At 38.3% G+C, this 21,356-nt stretch overlaps 1 protein-coding gene and 1 pseudogene across 4 annotated transcripts in view; one reads left to right on the plus strand and one right to left on the minus strand.

Annotated features, from left to right (window-relative positions):
- Positions 1-21,356, minus strand: part of Dock8 (dedicator of cytokinesis 8) — a 231,693-nt gene that overhangs the window by 173,898 nt on the left and 36,439 nt on the right. For 3 of the 4 annotated variants that reach the window (XM_004838202.4, XM_004838200.3, XM_004838199.3), the window contains one exon: positions 8,588-8,690. In XM_004838202.4, the coding sequence (XP_004838259.1) occupies positions 8,588-8,690 (103 nt within the window). Of the gene's footprint in view, positions 1-7,242; positions 8,012-8,587; positions 8,691-21,356 lie in introns of those variants that run through there. The other variant, XM_087184064.1, reaches the window with a different exon arrangement.
- Positions 13,698-14,366, plus strand: LOC101700705 (large ribosomal subunit protein uL16-like; annotated as a pseudogene).

Raw genomic sequence — 21,356 nt, forward strand, 5'->3', positions numbered from 1 at the left:
CCGCAGACCACAGAAGGCGGGCTCGGAGGGAGAAAGCAGACTCTCCTACTCCCCAGGCCCCACATGGCCACCACACAGAACAGCTCAGGGTCAGACTGTGAAATGACTTCTGCAGGAACTTATAAAAATTGCATTTTTGTATCCCTAACCTCATGTAAAATTTTTATCAATTGAAATAATAATTATTGAGTACTTATGTCATTATATAAGGTCATTATATACATTGTTCATTCAATCCTCACTAGAACCCTGGGAAGTACACACCCTTATCCCTGCTTTACAGATGAGAATATTGAGGGCTAGAGATTCAATAATTGGCCCATGATTATATGGCTAGAAAGTAGCCCATCTGGAATTCAAATCTAAGCAGGCTCAAATTCTTAGTTATTGTAATTTTGATTGTTTTTTTCTTATAGGGCTTTCAGGGAATCTATATTTTCTGAGATAATTAAAACACAGGGCAATAATAAGTATATTTGGAATTGAGTCAAAAAAATACATTAACCGCTACCTAAAAATTCTGCTTTAAACTTGTCATGAGATTGGCTGCTCAAAGAAACAATAATAAATAAACAAAAATAGTAATTAATGTAAATGTATTATGAAGAATATCAATTAATCAAGCAAAGGCACCAGAAATACACACTTAAAAATTATACTGAAGCAGAGTTTAAAGCAAGGTGTCAAGAGCACCAATAGCTAATATGTAGGAACCTCATGGAAAAATGACATTTGTGTGTAACTATCAGAGAGAAGTCCAGTTTCAGCCAAAGTGCAATACTTGTTATGTTCCTGAACTCCAAAGCACAAGTGATGAAAAATCAGGCTGACAGCAACCTCTCTCATCTACAGGACAGACAGTCCAAGGTCCAAAGACCCAGAGCAAAGGATAGCCAGCTCCTTCATTCAGCAGCTATTTACTGAGGATCTACCAAGTACAACTCGCTGAGTTGGGCATCAGGATTCAGAGAAGCACAGGTCACTACTCTCATGGAGCAACACTATAATCGACCATGAGATGCTCACATTTTAACCTTCTCACATTTAAATAATGCTATCTTTGGTGAGGGAAGTTGATTACTGAGTATTAATTATATGGCAATTTGTCAAGCTTAAATACACAATTCATAATAAAGTCACAAACTCTTGAGGTCTGAATATATTCCAGGGTGGAACTGACTGCAAACACATAGAAATAACAGAATTATTACTAAATATGCTTCTAGCAATGCACACCGTTGGCATTAATAATCTTGCCCATCTTTCTATACTAAAACTAACAAGGAAGGAAATTGGTCATTCCAAACATGGTGTAAACTAGTCTTGCCATTGGCAAGTGCTGGAGACTGTAATTACTCTGAGCTAGGCCTTCAAACAGTTTTTCCTCTTGGAAGTTCAAATAATAATCAGAAACCAGAAAAAAAATTTGTTTTCTGGACTATCTGAAATTTTAATCTCAAGAACAGGCTTTATCATGAGGTAAAGTGTACACACACACACACAAGCACATGTGTGTACAAACACACACACAAATCTATGTAGTGATAAAAGGAGAAAACAAATACTGCGAGAGTCACATGGCATTGTTTTTTGTTGGGGGGATAAAATTAGGGAATGAGTTGGAGTTGGGGTGGGGGTGTTCTCACATCAGTCCAAGGAAGGACTTGGGCCCTTGGAAGCTTCAAAGCCAAGCATAAAATTGAACTGTTTTTCTTCTGGTGTTCAGTGATCACCAAAGATTAGTTTAAATGCTATGATCCAAAGTAATTTCAAGAAGGTTCTCTTTGTATTATGAATTATTATACTACGCATATCATTTGTTATAATAATGTCAGAAAATACTGAAGATTGCAAATAACCTTCAATCAGCCTTTACCTATCTGATGGTTTTATGGTGGGTCAACCTGGCTAAGCTGAACTGTGTTCTCAAAATTCCCTTTGTAATATGTGTCCAGATAGCCTGGGCTTCCAGAGTTGGAGAAGAGAGGGAGGCTGTAGCCTTTTGGAGTATATGCACATCTTCTTCCAGTGATACAATCAAACACTAATTTAGGTGCTGCTGTGAGGAGATATTGCTATAGTAGTTAAAGTCCCTAATCAGTTGACTTTAATCAAAGGAGATTATCCAGGTGGGCCTGACTTAATTAGGCAGAAGCCTTTTCAGAGAAGGTACAGGCTCTCCTGAAGTTCAGAGAAGCCACGCATCAGCCCATGTCCATTGGCTTCCAGCCTGCTGTGATCTTCCTGTCTGCCCGCTGGATTTCAGGCTTGGTAAACTACTAGGGGTCAGGCAGTAAGCTGAGGAAACAGTCTCCGGTCATAAGTAATTTTTAACACTTCTCTAGTGAAGGCTTATGTACCCTTTCTTTTTAGTTATTTCTGCCAGAGACCTTGCCAATAGACTAGAAATACACCAAAATATGTGATAGATAACCTTAAAGCTTACAACCAAATATCTATTTTAAAAATTAAACAAATTTGACCTTTTCCCAGTCTCTCAACACATGTCAAGAGGTTATTTCTCCTGACAAGAAGTAAGATTCAACTTGCTATAAAATTGAGAATTCCAGGACTATGTTTGTTTAAAAATTAACTTACATAGCTCCTAGCACAGGGCAGTACACAGATAGCATATTGATAACTAATTCACATGACAAATCTCAACAGTATTTCACAAAGAGGGAGGTTAAATGACGACCCACAGCAGACAGTCATGAAATTTTCTTTCCATTCAGGGCAAGTCCCATGTGTCCCAGTCATTGAAAGTCTCTACCCATTAGAAAACTCCCTCACTGGGGCAAACTGGGTGGCTGACCACTTTACTTTCAGGGCACCACTTTTTTACAGGACCCTGGGGTGCAGTTCTAAAACATTGCTTATTAATCTGCATTCACTTCCACATGATTGCATGTATCCCCAAGGCTTTAAATGCCATCTTCTAAAAAAATTACAAATTTGTATCTGTAGCCTCAAGCTCCGTCTTGAAAGCCAGTCTGACTTTTCCAATTATACCTCAACCTCAACATCACCAATTGGCAATCTTACAGGCTTCTGAATCACAAGAAATTCAAGATAACTCTTTATTTCCCACCAACCTGTTCAGCCCATACCTTCTAAGCCTGCATTTGTCACCAAGTGGCAATTCTATTCCTAGGCCAACAACTTCGGGGTCAGAAGAATGTTTATTCTTCTCTTTCTCTTAGAGTCCAAGTATAATCTATATTATATCCATTTTGCTTCTGAAATATAGCCAGAATCCAACCACTCCTCACCTTCTCACTGTGCTGACCTTATTCCAAAGCAGCATCACTACTTTTTTTCTGGTTCATGGTGACATCTTCCCACCTGCGCCTCCCTACCAGTCTATTTCCACATAGCAGCCACAGTAAGCTTTATAAGAAACGCTGTATAAATGATTCTTACAAAAAGTCAGATGGTGCTGGGCCTGTGATCAGTGCTTCCAGTGGCTTCTCTGAATCTGAGTGTAAGCCATCATTTTTAGTTGTCTTGGGGTCCTCCAACTCAGCTCTGTTTCTCCATAATCTCATCTCCGGCAGCCCACTCTGTACAGGCCACATTCTTCTTCCTTGCTGCTTCTTGAGAATGCCACACACTCTTGCCTTATAGCCTTTTAATTTGCTATTCCTTCTGACTGGAATATCCGTCCTTTGGAGATCTGCCAAGTTCATTTAGAATTCTCCTTCCCAGACAGAGGCCTTAACAGACCACCCAATCTAAATTAGCATCATTTCCATGTCACTATTCCCTTTCCGGTTTCATTCTTCAAAGGCCTTCCTGTCCCCTGTCATAGTCTGTATTTGCGAGTTTGTCTGTGTCTCTATAAGCTCTATGAGGTTAGACCTTTTGTTATATTCACAGTTTTATCCTCAGCTCCTAGAGAAGTTCCGGGCACAGATTGAGACCCAATAACTATTTCCTGAAGGAATGAAGAAGGGAATAAGACAGTCTTCTCAGTTCTACTCCTTTATGTAAACAGAGCTGCAGGTGGTAAGGTTCCTCTGGCTTCAGTGATCTCACAGTACTTCGTGGCCTTCTACTCTTCTATCATTGCCACCGAAATGATGACAAGTGTCATGGGCATCAGCCCGTTTTTACCAAGACTAATTGGATTCCCCTGGTTTACAATGGCAATAATGAAATGCCTGCTCTGCACACAGAATGTCTGCCACACTTTCCTTTCCTCTTCCACTGTGGATATACATGGAAACTGTACTAAGATATTTGTTTTCCATCTTGTGCCTCCAATGGAATCAACAAGACCTCAGAACAGCCCAACTCCGTGAAAGATGAGGTATACAACAACAACAGAATCAAAAAATAAATCATTTTATCAAGTGATTAGCCACTTAAGTCAGCCTTAGTTTTTTTTTTTTTTTTTTTTGGAACAGGGGTTCGAACTCGGGTCCTTGCGCTTGGGCAGCAGGCAGCGAAACCACTGAGCTAAATCCCCGGCCCAAGTCATCCTTAGTTTTAAAGAAAGAAAGTTGCTGTATTTCACAGAATCCTGTGCACATAGTAAAAATGAATACTTCTAAGGTATGAGGCTTTAAAAAACCCATAAAAGTTAGATATACAAATATACAAACATGTCATGTAACCAAGGTGTTTTAGTGCATATCCAGGATGTGGCTTTTTACATCCTTTTCTTCATCCATAGACGTTATGGTCCGATTAATTAATTCCATTTCACTCAAAACTTTTCTATTATTACTTTTTAAATGCCAGTATTTTTTCCTCCATAAAATGGAGCTTAAGGTTATTAACTGCATACACACTGCCTTAAAACCTCCTTACTCTCTTAGGGCATAGATCCAGCCCTTTCTTCTCTTGCATGTTTCACCTCCCTCTCAATAGCAAGAAAACAGTTTTAGCATTTTACAGTTTCATTTTAACAGAATATAAAATTGTTTGCTTACATAGATGGCTGGCATCAGAGTTTCTGGTCATCCTATTCACATGGCTATGGCAACAGAGAATGCCCAAGCCAACAGGTGAGTCTACCCCCAGGAATATTTACTTGCCAGAGCCCCTCTCTTTCTGGCTCTTTCTGGTTACAAAGGACTCTGGCAGCAGTGTCAAACAGACACAGGGCAAATATATCAGTATGTCTAGAAAACTAATGGTCAGTGGTGGATCTTCTTCATATTAAAAACTACAACATTTAAAAATGTTTTAAATTGAAAACTATGTACATAAAAATATCACAGCTAACATTTACAATTAGAGTTAAAAAACAAAACAAAACAAACTCAGGCTGGGGATTTAGCTCAGTGATCCCGTGCCTGCCTGGGAAAGTGCAAGGTCCTGAGTTCAATTCCTGGTACCAAAAAACAAACAAAACAAACAAACAAACATAGAAACTCAATAAAACAAAAAGAAAAACAATGAATGTGCAACTATCCTTTCATTTATCAATTTATGACAGAAGCCACGATATTTACATCAGGATATATCTATAGGGTAAGCAAGGGATCCTTGCTTATCACACATTCTGCAATTTAGGGCAAAAAGAACAACAAAAGAAAATTTATCTTTCTTTATAGTCTTTCTCCTCCTTGAAACATTTCTGCCTACCTGAGAATCATGAAATGATTCTTAACCTGGGCCACATGTTAAAGTCCCTAGGGATTTTAAAATACTGATGCCTGGTCCCCATGCTCAGGTTCAGGAGTGGGAGTAGAAGTGGCTACACATATGTGTCTAAAGTTCCCAGGAGATTCTAATGTACAGCCAGGGCTGAGAGCCCTTCCTCTGAGTTTTCTCAGTCTCCTCCGTTTCCAAAGCTCTCAGGTTCAGGGTCCTTAGATAACTCACTACTCTGCCTTGAGATAAACAAATCTTGCTGGAATATTCCATTATTTGTAGGAAAAGAGATACTTTTTTTTTTTTTTTTTTAAGGTAAAAGGAAATTACCATGTGAGTTGATGTTTTCTTCTAGGGAACCTGCATCAGGAAGATAACTTGGGGAAAGTACAGCCGCCACCATTCTCATATTACGTGATCGCAGGTAAATATTAGGGAGAGAAGGGATTTCCCAAACAGAACATTTATTTTTCTAAAAAAGAATTTTTAGGGCCGGGGATTTAGCTCAGTGGTTTCGCTGCCTGCTGCGCAAGCGCAAGGACCCGAGTTCGATCCCCGGCCCCAAAAACAAAAAAAAAAACAACAAAAAAAGGATTTTTAAAAATTTTATCCCCACATGCCTCCTTCCCTATAAGTAGAAGGAACAAGGGCAACAGACTGCAGAAGCTGGGAAAAAAGATTCAGAAAGCCAAACTGGAAAAAAATCAGCACTCAAATTTAACATATTATATAAAGCATATTCATGTACAAAAAGATCCAGGGTTAAATGATGACAGGAACATATGCATCTTATTTACAGTAGTTTTAACATTTTTACTTGCTTTTGCTTCATTCTTAATACCTTCTCTTTGAAAATGGGTAGCAAAGTCACATGTTAACTTTAACTGGACTTCCTAGCTACTAAAGCAATTCCTCAATATTTACTTTTGTCAGAACATTTACTAAAAAATCTTTACTAAAAAAACGCTTGCAAATATTAAACAAGTTTTTTCTTTTTAACTTTATATTAAAAAGGATTCCCCCTGAAAAATTCAAGGCTATACCATTTGAGTAAAAGCTGGCAAGGAGACAAGGCATTAATGCCTATTAGCGAAACTTCCTTAAAGTCTCTTAATAGTGATGTCCACACTGTTTCCCAAGATAGATACTGTACTACAGAAAGCTGTACTCTTACTTTACAGAAAAAGCAAAGCACCAAATGCCCCACCTTGCTCAAAATTTAAGTGTATCCAGTCACTTCAAAATAAATTTTGTATATTTTGGAATACAAAACCCCAATCAGAAATCTTTTAAAAAATTGTTTGTAAATAAGCACATATTACCACCAAATTAAGCCAAGAATCACACCTAATTTAACTTGGTTTAAATTTGACGTGATATATCTGAAAACATAGAGATTATGCACTTGAGGTGCTTTTACTGTAATGTAAAATTTTGAAACAGATAGGAAAAGTACAAATAAAAAGGGCAGTCTAGCAAGGTACTGATACCCTAAATATATTTTTCAAAGAAATGTCATTCCAAGTTAGCTATCACAGTAAAAGGTGCTATATATTTCTTAGTACTGCTATTTTATTAATGATACAACACACAAATTATCCTTCTCAAAGAACCATAAATCACTTCAGTAAAACATACCTTTAAAGGATACGGTTACCCGGCTTGTAAATTGTTACAGGAGTCAAAATGGCTGGTACAGGAAATGAGGGGAAGGTTACAAAATTTCTACGAGCAGAAGTGGTTTTGAAGTAATAAGTAGAAACAAAAAATAACCTAACCGCCCCCAAGATAACCACTAGAACCCGCCAGAAAGTGCGACTGTGCTGTGTGAGGAAGTGAACTAGAGAGGGCTAGAGCTCACTCACAAAGGAAGTGAATACCCACGCCTGGTTTTACAAACCATCTTACTTAAGTCAGATTTATCTCACCTGACATATGTCTAGCTTTTAGTTTTCAAGTAATATAACACATACAGAAGCTCAGTAATTGTTTTTTAGTGTAAAACTATAGGTCATCTTCAACTTGAGAGGGGGGTTATTTAAAAAAAACAAAAGGGTTTGTGCCAGGTGTGGCTGTAATCCCAGCACTCTGGGAGGCTGGAGGCAGGAGGATTTCTAATTCAAGCTCAACCTGGGCAACTTGGTGACTTAGCAAGGACCCTATCTCAAATTTTAAAACACATTTTTGTGGCTGGGAAGGCCCTGGGTTCAACCTCCAGCACCATAAACACAGACACACACACACACACACACACACACACACACACACACAGTTTTTACATACTGTATGATTCCAGCTATATGAAGTCTCAGGTAGGCCAAATTAAACCACAGAAGTGGATCAGTGATTGCCTGGGTTGAGATCTGAGGGCTGAGACTTAAGAGACTGCAAAAGGGCACTTCTATATCTTTTTTTTTTTTTTTTTTTTTTTTTTTAGTACCGGTGTTCGAACTCGGGTCCTTGCGCTTGCGCAGCAGGCGGCAAAACCACTGAGCTAAATCCCTGGCCCAAGTGTTCTATATCTTGACTGAGTAGAGATTAAATGACTATAAATTGCCCAAATTAATCAAGCTGTACACCTAAAACAGGTAGATTTTATTGTAAATTATTCTTGAAGTGATTTTATAAAGATTAGTAACTTGGGCTTTTCAGATTTTGGAATAAAATTCTTCCAACAAAAGTAAGTTTCCAGACTAATCCTTTTCCCCAAATATAAACTATAATTTAGGTGAAATTGAATAGCCTGGAAGGCCTCTAAGTTCAAAGATGTCAGAACCACAGGCCTTCACGGTCCTACTTGCAGTCTAGCCCTGATTGGCAGGACAGACAGATACTACCTAACATCCCAAGGCAGAGTTATAAACTAGTTAGTGGGTGGAGAATGTTAGGTGGCCGTGTAAAGACAAAAGGAACAAACATGTACAGTATGCTAGGCACTTCTGCACCTGACCATTCGTTTAGAAAACCTGTAACTCATACTTACTAGTTGAAGAGAGGGGAAGCCTGATGTACTTATGCTTTGTCGATGGCACTGGCCAAAGTTTGGTGGGAGAGTAAACTGTTTCCTTATTTCTGCCGAAGAAAACCTGGAATTAAAATAGAAAAATCTAAATGAAGTTATTAGTTTTAAAAAGTCATCACAGTTACAGGTACAATCTTTGATGTGCTTTAAAATATATGTGTTAGCTGAGTAACAAGCAGAATCATCTAAAGCACCCTCAGTGGCCTGTGAATGGACATGCTCATTTTCGTCTGATAATGTATACCTGGGAGAAGTTCTCAGGGGCCAGGATGCCTGCAATCATGGCTCTTGCACAATTCTGGAAGGATAATGGGAGAAGGAAGAATTTGAAGCCAAGAGAAAGATCTCTGGCTTTGACTCCTTCTACCTAAGCTGCTCATGGGAGTTGGCTCTATAAGAACATCTGGTCTCTGACTAGAGTCCTGAGCTGCCATTTTGGTCCAGCCCTTCTCATTGCAAGCAGCCGAACCCTTCAGGTCAGCTGCCTGCCACCACAGAGAACACCAAGGAACTGCTGTGCGAAAGCTTCTACCTCCCTGCAAGATCATGGATGCAGCCTGGAATTCCTAAGGACTGTATTTTCCCCAAATTGTTCTTAGTGTAATAATCCTTTTTGTTATTTACATTGACATTCCTGAGTCTTCAGCCAATATGTCTTATAGCTAGGAACTACATGTATGAGAGAAAGTTGATCTCCATGTGAACTCACACCTACCTGCAAACACAAGCTCACAGGTCAGTGATAATCTGGTTTGCAAACAGATGAACTCCCGGGCACTCATTTTTTACCCATTTGTTTGGAACTCAGAACATGATTTTTCATTACATTATTATATTGGTAGTTAAGTTCACTGGGTAGTTCACAAAAGTGCATGTAAAGTGCAAAGAACCTGAGTGTGGAGGTGCACACTTGTAATCCCAGCACTCTGGGAGGCTGAGGTAGGAAGGTTCCAAGTTCAAGCTCAGTGTGGGAAATGTAGTGGCACAGCAAAATTTTTTTGTCTAAAAAAGGAAAGGGGGGGGGAGAGAGAAAAAGAGAGAGAGAGAGAGGACAGTTGGAGTGTAGCTCAGGACAAAGGGTTCAATCCCCAGTGCCACAAGAAAAAAAAAGCACAAGAGCAAAACATACAATATCAGTACCACTATTGAATACAACTAGAAACTAAAGATTACCAAGGATAAAATGAGGACATGTATTTGAAGCATGTGTATACAAGTATCCAAGAAAGGCAAAAATAAATTTGAAATACAATATTACAAGTTATATTTTCTCCATGATCATGTATTGAGCATAATTACTCACTACTCGAATGACAGATTTCTAACATTGTGTTCCTGGTGTGCCTGCCGATGCCTGGCTCCCAACCTTGGTGATGTGATTCAGCCAAGAGGCTGGGAACCAGGATCCTGGTCCTCCTTTTGGCATCCATTCTCCTCCACAAAAGCACCCCAATTTCTTTTCAATGTTCTAAGAAGTGTTGTGCACTGCCTGAGCAGAAATACTAACCCAAAGGGTAGCCACATAACCCACACAACCAAAGGTCAGACAATTATGTTTCCTTTCCAGAATTATAACTGATGAATGGACATAGGAATGGAAGAAAATAGCCGGAGCATACTTGTGCTAGGGGTAGCCCCTCACATTATGACATGATGTGTGAAACCAGAGGAAGTTCTAGCAGCCACCAGGAACTGTGCTCCTTAATTCCCCACACCATTTTCCTAAAGTTTTAAAGAGTATAAGAAAGGACTAGGCTCAAGAGTGATATTCCAGTAACTGCCAAGGAAAAGCAAATCAAACTATAATGACATGATATTATAACAAAAAAGACAGGTAATAAGAAGTGTTGGCGAGGATATGGAGAAATTGCAGTGTTCACACACTGTTGGTGGAAATGTAAAATGAAGTACTCTTTGGAAAACGATCTGGCAGTTCCTCAGTAAGTTAAATAGATAGTTCCCATATATCTCAACAATACCACTCCTAGGTATATATTGACGAGAAATAAAAACATATTTCTATATAAAAATTAAAACATGAACATTCATAGTAGCATTATTTGCAATATCTAAAAAGTAGAAACAACCCAAATGTCCACCAACTGACAAATGTATATACAAAAAGTGGTGTATCATAGAATGAAATATTGCTCCAGTTCATAATAGCTAAAGCTTGGAAACAGCCCAAGTGCCCATCAACTGGTAACTGGATAAAGAAGACATGGTTTTTTAAATAAAATGGAGTACTACTCAGCCATAAAGAATGAGAAACTAGAGACATTTATAGTTAAATGGATGCATCTTGAGGCCATACTCTTAAGTGAAATAAATAGGACACATGTGTATATACTGGATAGTTTCTCTAGTGTGAGAAACTGAAAGTGTAAATAAGTATTAAAATGAATAATGGATAATTTGAAATAGGAAGAAAAGGTCCAAAGGGGTAGGGGAAGTGGGAGGGGAAGGGGAAAGGAAAGAAGGGAAAGGAAAAATTATGAGAAAAGAAAACAATGGAAACAAAGTCTATGTAAATAGGGAAGGGGGAGGGGGAAGGGCACACAGGTAATGGGGAAAAAATAAGAACCAAGATACATCATGTACAGGTACAAGCACCCAATGATAAATGTAAATGAATTGTATACATAAAATGTACCAATAAAAGAATTTAAGCAAAAAAAATATATTGCTCAGCAATAAAAAAGAATGAAGTCCTGATGTACACCACAACATGGACAAATCCTGAAAACAAGTAAAAAAAGCTAATAACCCAAAAGGCCATATATCATGTGATTCCTTATATGCAACGCCTACAATAGGAAAATCTATAGAAACAGAAAGTAGATTAGTAGTTGGGGGAGGGTGTAGAAAAATGGAAAGTGACTGCTAATGAGCACAGGGTTTCTTTTTTTTGAAGTGACGAAAATGTTCTAAAATTGGTTGTGGTGATAGATAAATAACTGAATATACTAAAAATCATTGAATTGTACATGTTAAATGAGTAAAGTGAGTAGTAAATAAATAATATCTAAATAAAGTAGATAGATAATAGATACCTATAGATATAAATTGTAAGTATTCCACAGAGTCAAGAGTGACTGAAAAAATTACTAGATTTAGTGTGACAACTAAATAATGGACATCTCCAATTTAAAAAAAAAAATCAAATTAAGTCCCTGTCCAAATCAAAAGGCCTAACTTGTATAAAGAACAATCCTCTTGTGCTTGGCACCACAGGAACTCAAACCAACCTAGGATTATTGATTTGCTCCCTTGAGAAGATGCCTGTAAGTCACAGAGGCCAAGAAAACCCAGCGAGGCCCCTTCTGATCCTTCCTGACCTTCAAGGTGATCTTTTCACAGACAAGACTGACCTTTCCAGAGACTTCTGTTTTCAGGTTCTTACTCAACAATTCCCAAGTGTGTGTCTTAGCCTCATGGTCACCCGGAAGCCCTTCCTACCCAGACCAGAGTGGTCTACATGATGTGGACACTCAGAAATTTCCAGGAAAAGAAGTGGCACTGAGAGAGGACCAAGGAGGCAGGATGAGCAGATTAAGTGCTTTCATGTTGAAGCAAAATCTACAGTTCAGCAGCAAAGCTATGTATTTTTTTTTCCATCATGAAACCAGAATGTTCCTACTCTCTAGTCTTTCTTAACCAGAGCCAACTGGCATTTCTGCCTGAGTCCACTTCTTAAGAGTTTCTTAATTCAGAGATACACCACTGATCTCTGAAACTTGAGGCCTGAACCAACACCTAATACTGACTCTGTTTCCTATCTCTACAGAATCAGTTGTATGAAAGGCAGTTAAACCTGTCACTTAAAAATTGTCATATATGAGTTAGGTTTGGTGGTACATGCTGTAATCCCAGCACTCTAGAAGGCCGAGGAAGGAATATGATGCCCAACCCGGGCAACTTAATGACTCAGTGAGAATCCTAACTCAAAACAGAAAATAGATAAAGGGGTAGGTATGTAGCTCAGCGCTAAGGTGCTGGATTCAATCCCCAGCAAACCACGCATGCACATACACACAAAGACAAAAGAAAAAGAAAAGAAACCTGTCAAATATGACAAGTATCGTGTTTTCTTTAATATGCGGAATCTAGAAAAAAAAAAGATGACATGACATGAAAGTAGAAAGGAGAGAATCAAACAAAAGAAAAGGGATGGGGGGTGTTTAAGAGAAAGTAATGGGGTGACAGATATGACCCAAGTATGTTACATGCATGTATGAAAATGCCCCAATCAAATCCAATAGTTTGTAAAATTAATATGCACAAATAAATAAATATATAGAGAGCTGGGGATTTAGCTCAGTGGTTCCGCCGCCTCCCTCACAAGTGCAAGGACCCAAGTTCGATCCCCGGTACCAAAAAACAAAACAAAACAAAACAACAACAACAACAACAACAACAACAAAATATATATATATATATATATGTATATATGAAAAAAGAAAACAGCAGAAAAAGAGACTATCTGGGGAGAAAGAAATTTAAAAAAAATACTAGTAATATGTTCGAGAAATATAAGAGAAACACTGTACCCATGAAACAAGAATATGGTGATCTAATAAGAGTAGCAGTTCTCAAACTTTTTGTTTCAGGATCCACTAATATTTCTTTCAAAATTGGAGATGATCCCAAAATACTCTGGTTTATTTGGTTATCTCTATCACTATATATATATAATATATATAATATATACTACATATATTATCTCTATCATTATCTCTCTCATATCATTGACAAGAGCTTTGACCAGCAAGACCTGGCCCAGGATGAGGCTGTGTGGCTAGAATGTGGCTCCCTGGAGCCCAGTGCGTCAGCTGTAGTAGCAGCAGCCTGCATTGGCATTGGCCGTGCAGGAGAATGGGCCCAGAAGCCTCTGAGTTTCTATATCTGGGGCTGAGCCTGGGTGAGTGTGGTGGATAAAGTTGCTGAGCAGGACACACAGGCCTGAGCAAAGAGCCTGCTTAGAAAGGCTTTTTAATTGTTTAAGAGCCATATAAATGCTTTTTTTCTACGAATTAAAAAAGAAAAAGCTTTTCCTTCGGCTCGCCCCCGAAGACCCTTGGTGTTCCCATGGGACGCTGTCCCGACCGGTGTTACCGGTATTGTAAGAACAAGCCATACCCAAAGTCCCGCTTTTGCCGAGGTGTCCCTGATGCCAAAATCCGCATCTTTGACCTGGGGCGGAAGAAGGCAAAAGTGGATGAGTTCCCACTGTGTGGCCACATGGTGTCCGATGAATATGAGCAGCTCTCCTCGAAGCTCTGGAGGCTGCCCGGATTTGTGCCAACAAATACATGGCAAAAAGCTGCGGCAAAGATGGCTTCCATATCCACGTGCGGCTCCACCCTTTCCATGTCATCCACATCAACAAGATGTTGTCCTGTGCTGGGGCTGACAGGCTCCAGACAGGCATGCAAGGTGCCTTCGGGAAGCCCCAGTGGCAAGGGTTCACATTGGACAGGTCATCATGTCCATTCGCACCAAGCTGCAGAACAAGGAACATGTGATCGAGGCCTTATGCAGGGCCAAGTTCAAGTTCCCTGGCCGCCAGAAGATTCACATCTCCAAGCAGTGGGGCTTCACCAAGTTCAATCCAGAGGAATTTGAAGACGTGGTGGCTGAGAAGCACCTCATCCCTGATGACTGCAGGGTGAAATACATCCCGAACCGAGGTCCCCTGGACAAGTGGTGGGCCTTGCACTCCTGAAGGCTTCCACTGTGCTGCCCCTACCTTCTAACAAGTTCATCATTAAATCTTATCTCTCTGCCCCCCCAAATATATATATATATGTTAGAAATTAAATTACAGAAGAGGTGTTAAATATTTATTGATTTACTATATATAATATGTAATGAATCTAACATAACAATGTATTTATGGAGAATAATAATTCTAAAACAAAAAATAGTAATAATAGTTAATAAAAGACAGCTAGATTCTCAAAAAAATGTGAAGGTAAATTGTCCTTAAAATGAAAATGGTGAGTTATTCCACAAGGAAAAAAAATACTTCATATCACTTAAAAATTTGAAAATAAAATTTCTCTCTTGAGGCCCTAACACACATATTAAACTAGCAGAAATAGGCTGAAATAATAAAATTCCACATTGTCAAGGTGTGGGAAAACCAGCATGCTTCACCCCCTGGTAGGCTTGTATATTGGTTTAGGGTCTCTGGAAAGTAACTGTAAAATCCAGAGAGAACTATAAAGCTGCCATTGTTCTTTTATCTAACCTTCTCACTTTGGAGAATATACCCCTACGGAATTCATGCAAACAAAAATATAATTTAAGCAGAAATGAACCTGAGAACTGTATATATATGATAGCATGATGGCAAATAACCAAAATAAAAGAATCCAACACTAGGAAGACTGTTGAACAAAGAGTAGCATAAAATATCCGGGATATTTAGCCATTTAAAATGACAAAAGCATCAATTAGGTTGACCCACAGAAATGTACATATAAAAGAAGCTGTCTATAAAAAATACTGAAACTGAATATAAACATGTTATAATACATAGATGCTCCCACACTATGTGGTTATATTCTAATAAATCCATCATAATTTAAGAATATTACAAGTCAAAAATGCATTTAATCCACCCAACTACTGAACACCAAGGCTCAGTAACTGAACACTAGTTGTTTCCCTGCACAATCCTGTGACTGACTGGGATCTAGTATGGAGAGGTACTCCTGTAGCACATCACTCGCTCAAAGAAGGACCAGAATTCAGAACTGAAGTATGGTTCCTACTGAATGTGTATCACTTTTGGACCATCATAAAGCCAAAGAATCATAGGCTGAACCATTTTAAATCGGGGTCCCTCTGTGTGTGGAAATATACCAGGGGATCAGAAAGCCTCCAGCAGTTATTTAAAGACAGTTTAATTACTATTTTGTTCCATTCTTCCACCTGTGAAATTAAGTTCATAATTTCTTTTTAAAGTGTACATATAAAACAGCATTCAGGCAGGGTATGTTATTTTGGATTTTAAAAAGTTGTGTAAGCATCAGTTATTAAGTTTACTGATATGGAACTTCAGTCCCAAAAGAACATTTAGGATCCTAGTATCCAAATCAACTCCCTTGCTCTATATTAGCGCAGGGGGAATCTGGCCACACAAACAGGAATAGGCCAGGATGAGCGCTCACACAGGCTCAGTGCGCATGCAGGGACTGGGTGTGGCAGGGGATGGTTGGGACAGTTATTTTCCTCTGTGCTTGTTTCTCAGGCCAAATTCGGCATGTCCAAGATAAGTTTCATGATTCTGGATTTATATCTTGATAATATTCCCTTAATGAATTGGGATACCTGTTTCTAAAGAACTTAAAATGACCTATAAACATCCTTTTTATTTCCCAAAATTTCCTGGAAGGGAGCCTTGGGTTTGTTTGACATGTCAGTATACACACTGGGCAACCACCATGATGGTGAGGTACTGGTGTTTATGGATAGAGCAGATGGGTACAGAAGTTCTATACTTTTATTCAGACCCATGGGTTATTGTGACATACAGTTGGAACCAGACTCAGGGGCATTAGTTGTAGAACAGAGCTTGCCAAATGTGATCTCTGAATCATGTGCATCAAGGCATCAGCTAGTCAACAAAAGTGCAGATTCCTGGACCTTACCCCAGTTCTGAATTATCATCTGTTGTGCTGTGGGCTAGAAAACTACATATTAAGCCAGCAACATCAGGTGATTTTTATGACCGAAGAGGCCCAATGTGTACTGAAACTGCAGTGGTTGGTTCATTCATTCACTCATCGAACATTAAGTGCCAGGCCTTCCACTAAGTCCTAGGGATTGAAGTCAAAGATGTATTGCTGTTCCTAGGAAGCTTAGCACAATGACTGGTGAGAGGGAGGAAGATGGATTGTTGATTAATCATAATGTGATAAGTGCTATATCACAGGAATGTGCACATTTCCTTGTGAGCAAACAGGAGGAAGTTACTAATCCAACCTATGAATGCTTAGAAAGCTTCTGGGGTGAGGAAACTTTTGAAACAGATTTTGGAAGAATTAGTAGGAGGAGGCCTGGTGGAAAAGAAAACAATGCATTTCAAACATTTTTTTTAAAATTAATGACATCTAGCCATCAGGCTTCCTCATTCCTACTTGAAGTATTTTAACCATTATGCTCCCTGTTTCTAATGCATGTGGTGAGAGCAAACAGGAGTCTTGATGTTTGACATTTGCTTGCTGCTTGAGTTCAAGCACATTAGTTAAGGAGGCTGGGTCTTAGTCTTATTGCACATAAACTGAAGGTTGAGGACTATGTGATTTCATGGGCACCTGTATAGATCTAACTGGGAAAGATATATGAGAATCTCCAAGTGGAACAATCAGAACCACAATCTACATCAGCAGCTATGCTAGGAACCACCTGGCCCTCAAGATGCCTCTCCAGCTGCCATCCCTGAAAGAAAATTGTCCCACTACATGTTGGTATGCGCAGTGGCCAAAATGGCTGGAAGGATTTTAAAACTGACTCAAGGCACAATCTTGTCTGTAATTATCTAAAGAGGTTGGAAGGACACTTGAGGTTTTCTGAATCTGACAAATTTTAAACAATAGTATCAAATGGAGGGCTAAAGCAAATGTATAACTTCTTCTTAGTAACAACTTATTGTAAAACACTCAATAAATGCAAAGTATAAAGTACAAAGCTACTAATAAGAATGACAGATCGTTACAGGTGGCATATAGATGGAAGTACCCACAAGGATATGGCATAATTACATCTCGAAAAATAGCTGCTGTTTAAGAATTAGAAATGATTGGCTCCAAATACTGTGAAAGAATGTTACCCCCAAACATGTAGTACAGAAAAATCCAAAGTTTTAAAATTTGGTGTCTATAGAAAAATCGGCTCTGGGTGATGTAAATATCAAAGTGCTGGGTCATAGTGTAGGGCAGAGAGAACAGTTCCTGGAACTGATCAAATAAAAAGCCTTTCCTGAGATGTAATCTCAGAGACTTTCAGGCACTTTTCAATGTAAAAGGCTACAAAGTGAATGTTGCACCAAATTATACATATACATAAAGAAATGTTATGAGTATAAATCCATATATATATTCATACATATATATATGTGTACATTGTCTGAGCAATAAAGTCTGAAATGAATTCCTCAAAGTTCTTCAGTCAAAAGCCTTATAACAGATTATTTTGGGTTTAGGGTTTCTCATATTTTCCATTTCTTCTTATATAAACATCCTATACATGTATAATTTCTGTAAAGCTGATTCAACAGATGGAAACATGACTACAGTGTTCCTCTTAACTAACAAGCTATGGAACCTTAGTTTGTTCCCTATAGGAGAGTCCCAAATCCCTTTCACCTGGAAAATACCTCTGAAGAGAGAAATCTTTATTAGATGTCTTAAGAGTTGATAGGTCCCAGCAACAATCCTAGAGTACCATGACTCAATGTCTTCAGTGTCTTTAAGATACTCTCCTCGTCCCTTATGTATCATCATATAAATTAGTTCTCTCCCGGTACAATCACCACCTGCTGATGCAGTAGCATGATCACCTAAAAGGGCATCTGTAAAGTTTGGGTACTTTTCATTCATAACTGTTTTAATATACAGTAAAAAGGTTTCTTCAGACATGCATGCTCAGGCATGAAGGTGCAGATTTAACATATGTAAACAAAGTTCCAAAAGAGGAAGTGAGACAAAACAGGAGCAGAAGTAACATTTACAGGGCCGGGGATTTAGCTCAGTGGTTTCGCCGCCTGCTTCGAAAGCGATAGGACCCGAGTTCAATCGCCGGTACCAACAAAACAAAACAAAACTATATGCTACTTATAAGAAATACATTTTCTTTTTAAATGAGTTACTGGGATATAATCAACAGGTAACAAACTACACTTTTGTGGTATTGGGGATTGGACCTAGAACTTTCAAACTGAGCTACATACCAGTTCTTAAATGTTTTAAAAATACTTTTTGAGGGTCTGGCTAAATCACTAAGTTGCCCATGGTGGGCTCAAACTTGTGATCTTCCTGCCTTAGCCTCCCAGAGGGCTAGGATTACAGGCATGTGCCACCATGCCCAGCCAAAACTGCACGTTTTTAAAATGTACAATTGTATAAGCTTTCACACATGAATATATACAAGAAAACTTCACTGCAATCAAGAAGTTTCTACATGCTCCTTCTAAATGCTTTCCTTCCTCCTCCAGGTAACCATTAATTTGCTTTCTATCACTGTAGATCAGTTTCCATTTTCTATAATTTTATATAAATGGAATAATACAAATCTTCTCCCTTTTGGGAGGCTTGCTTCTTTCATCCAACAGAATTATTTTGAGGTCCACATATGTTATGTTGTATATCAATAGTTCATTCCCTTTTATTTGGGGGTATAGATCATTGTATGATTACACTACAATTTGTTTATTCTTTCACCAGGGCAAAAATTTTGCAAAGGTTTCCAAAAGAAAACTGGTGTAGCTATATCAGTATCAGGCAAGAAGACTTTAAGGCAAGAAACATTACTAAATGTTCAAAGATCAACCCATCAGAAAAATGTGACAATTTAAAAAACGTGTGAGCCAAGTAACATAAGATCAAAATATATAAATCAAAAACTACAGAAGAAGGAAAAATACCAGATTCATAATCATAATGAAAATTTTGAACATGCCCGTTTCAATAGGTGGTAGAACATGTAGACAAAAAGCCCAGAGATACACAGGATTTGAAGAAGATCAATGAATTTGATCTAATCAACACTATACCTAAATGAAGAATATTTGTTCTTCTTGTACACATTAAACATTTACCAAAATTTACCATATGTTCAACCATAAAGCAAGTTTCAACAAGTTGCAAAGGTCAGAAATATATGGAGTACCTTGTCTAACACCAGTGTGGAATCAACTAGAAATCAAATAAAACATAATAGCTTTACAACTTCTATTTACTTATTGTTGTGAATGATGCAATTTAAAATACAATTTTCGGGCCGGGGATTTAGCTCAGTGGTTTTGCCTCCTGCTGCGCAAGCACAAGGACCGGAGTTCGATCCCTGGTACCAAAAAAAAAAATACAATCTTCTATCCATTTATGTACATAAGCTAAATACATTTTTAAAAACTGGAGAAAACAAAAACAAAGCAAGCACGAAAAACTACTGTACATGTAATACCAGAGATAGGTATAGTTATAAACTACAGTATTTTAAATTTTTTTATGTATTTATTTACTCATTTATTTTGCATCACTGGGGATTGAACCCATGGCCTCACGCATGCATGGATGCACTCTACCACTGTGCTACAGCCCCAACCCATAAACTAGTCTACTTTTATGTTGAATATATTATATATTTTACAGTTTTAACTATAGAAAATATTACAAAAAATTTTCCTTCCTACTACTGTCTGTAGGATAGACAATTTCCTTGCCATAAATAATATTGGTAAGAATTTGCTTGTACACAGATAAACAGATGTATATATTCTGTATTCCATTTATTTTTTACACAAATGAGGGGATAACATATGAAATCTTCTATGTTGCAATGTCTATCAATAGTTAATTCTTCTGTACTATAGCAGAGTATTCCCTTGTATGGATATGTCACAATTTGCTTATCCATTTGCTAGTGATTTGTAATTTCCCTTTTTCCCTTAATAGATAAGTAACAGCAATATCTACTATATAAGTGGGCGATGATTTAACTAATCTCTTTTACAGACTTGTTGTTTCCAATTTTTTACCAACACAAAAAATGTTCAGAAAACTCTACTTATGTTTATTCATATGTGTACAAATATATCTGAGGGAAAAGGTCCTAGAATTGGAATTGCTAGGTTAAACGCCTTGTATATTTGTTCTTCATATTATTTTACAGTTAACGCTAACCAGCAATACAAGAGAAGGTACAAGGTAGTTCTATCAAATTTAAGGAGTTGCTGATCTCATTGACTATCCTGCCTACTGTTATCTGCAACTATCCTCAGAGGCAAGATTCTTGTTTCTCACCCATCTCCCTAGCAACATATCATCTTGATTACCAAAGTGGCTTTATGTGCTGCCCACTTGGTCTTGGCACAAAGCCACACAGCTGAGCAAAATCAACTGGACCATCTCACTCCAAGCCCACAGCTCGTTCATTTTGTTTTGGCTTTGACACCTCTTTGTTAAGTCTCATCTTTGAGGAAAATACAAACAACAAAAGCTCTCTACAAGCTGTCAAAGGTTTTCTTGAAAGCACTGCAGGATTTGTGGGGTGAAATTCTGTTAGAAGCGTAGAGTAAAAATAGATATACTTTTGGCCATTAAAAAGAACAAGAATAGGGGCCAGCGATTTAGCTCAGTGGTTCCGGCACCTGCCTCGCAAGCGCAAGGTCCCGAGTTCGATCCTTAGTACCAAAAAAAAAAAAAAAAGAACAAGAATATAGTTGAGTCATTTGTAGGAAAATGAATTCACCTTGAGACCATAATTGTAAGTAAATAAATCAGATACACAAGTTTAAACACTGCATTGTTTCTCTTGTGTGAGAAAATGAAAGGATAAAGTGCAAAATGGAGGCTAGGTACTGCGAAGTCGGAAGAACATATTCAAATGGGAAGGGGAGCAAGGGAAGGGAGAAGAGAAAGGGAAAGAAGGGAAAAGGGAAAAAAGAGAACGGAAGGGAAAATAGAAACTTCATTTTGTAAATGAGGTAGAGAAGAAGAGTTAA

This window comes from Heterocephalus glaber, unplaced genomic scaffold, assembly GCF_053883595.1.
Source record: "Heterocephalus glaber isolate CG9 unplaced genomic scaffold, H.glaber_assembly_v1.0 deba00001481, whole genome shotgun sequence".
In the NCBI taxonomy this organism is placed as follows: Eukaryota; Metazoa; Chordata; class Mammalia; order Rodentia; family Bathyergidae; genus Heterocephalus; species Heterocephalus glaber.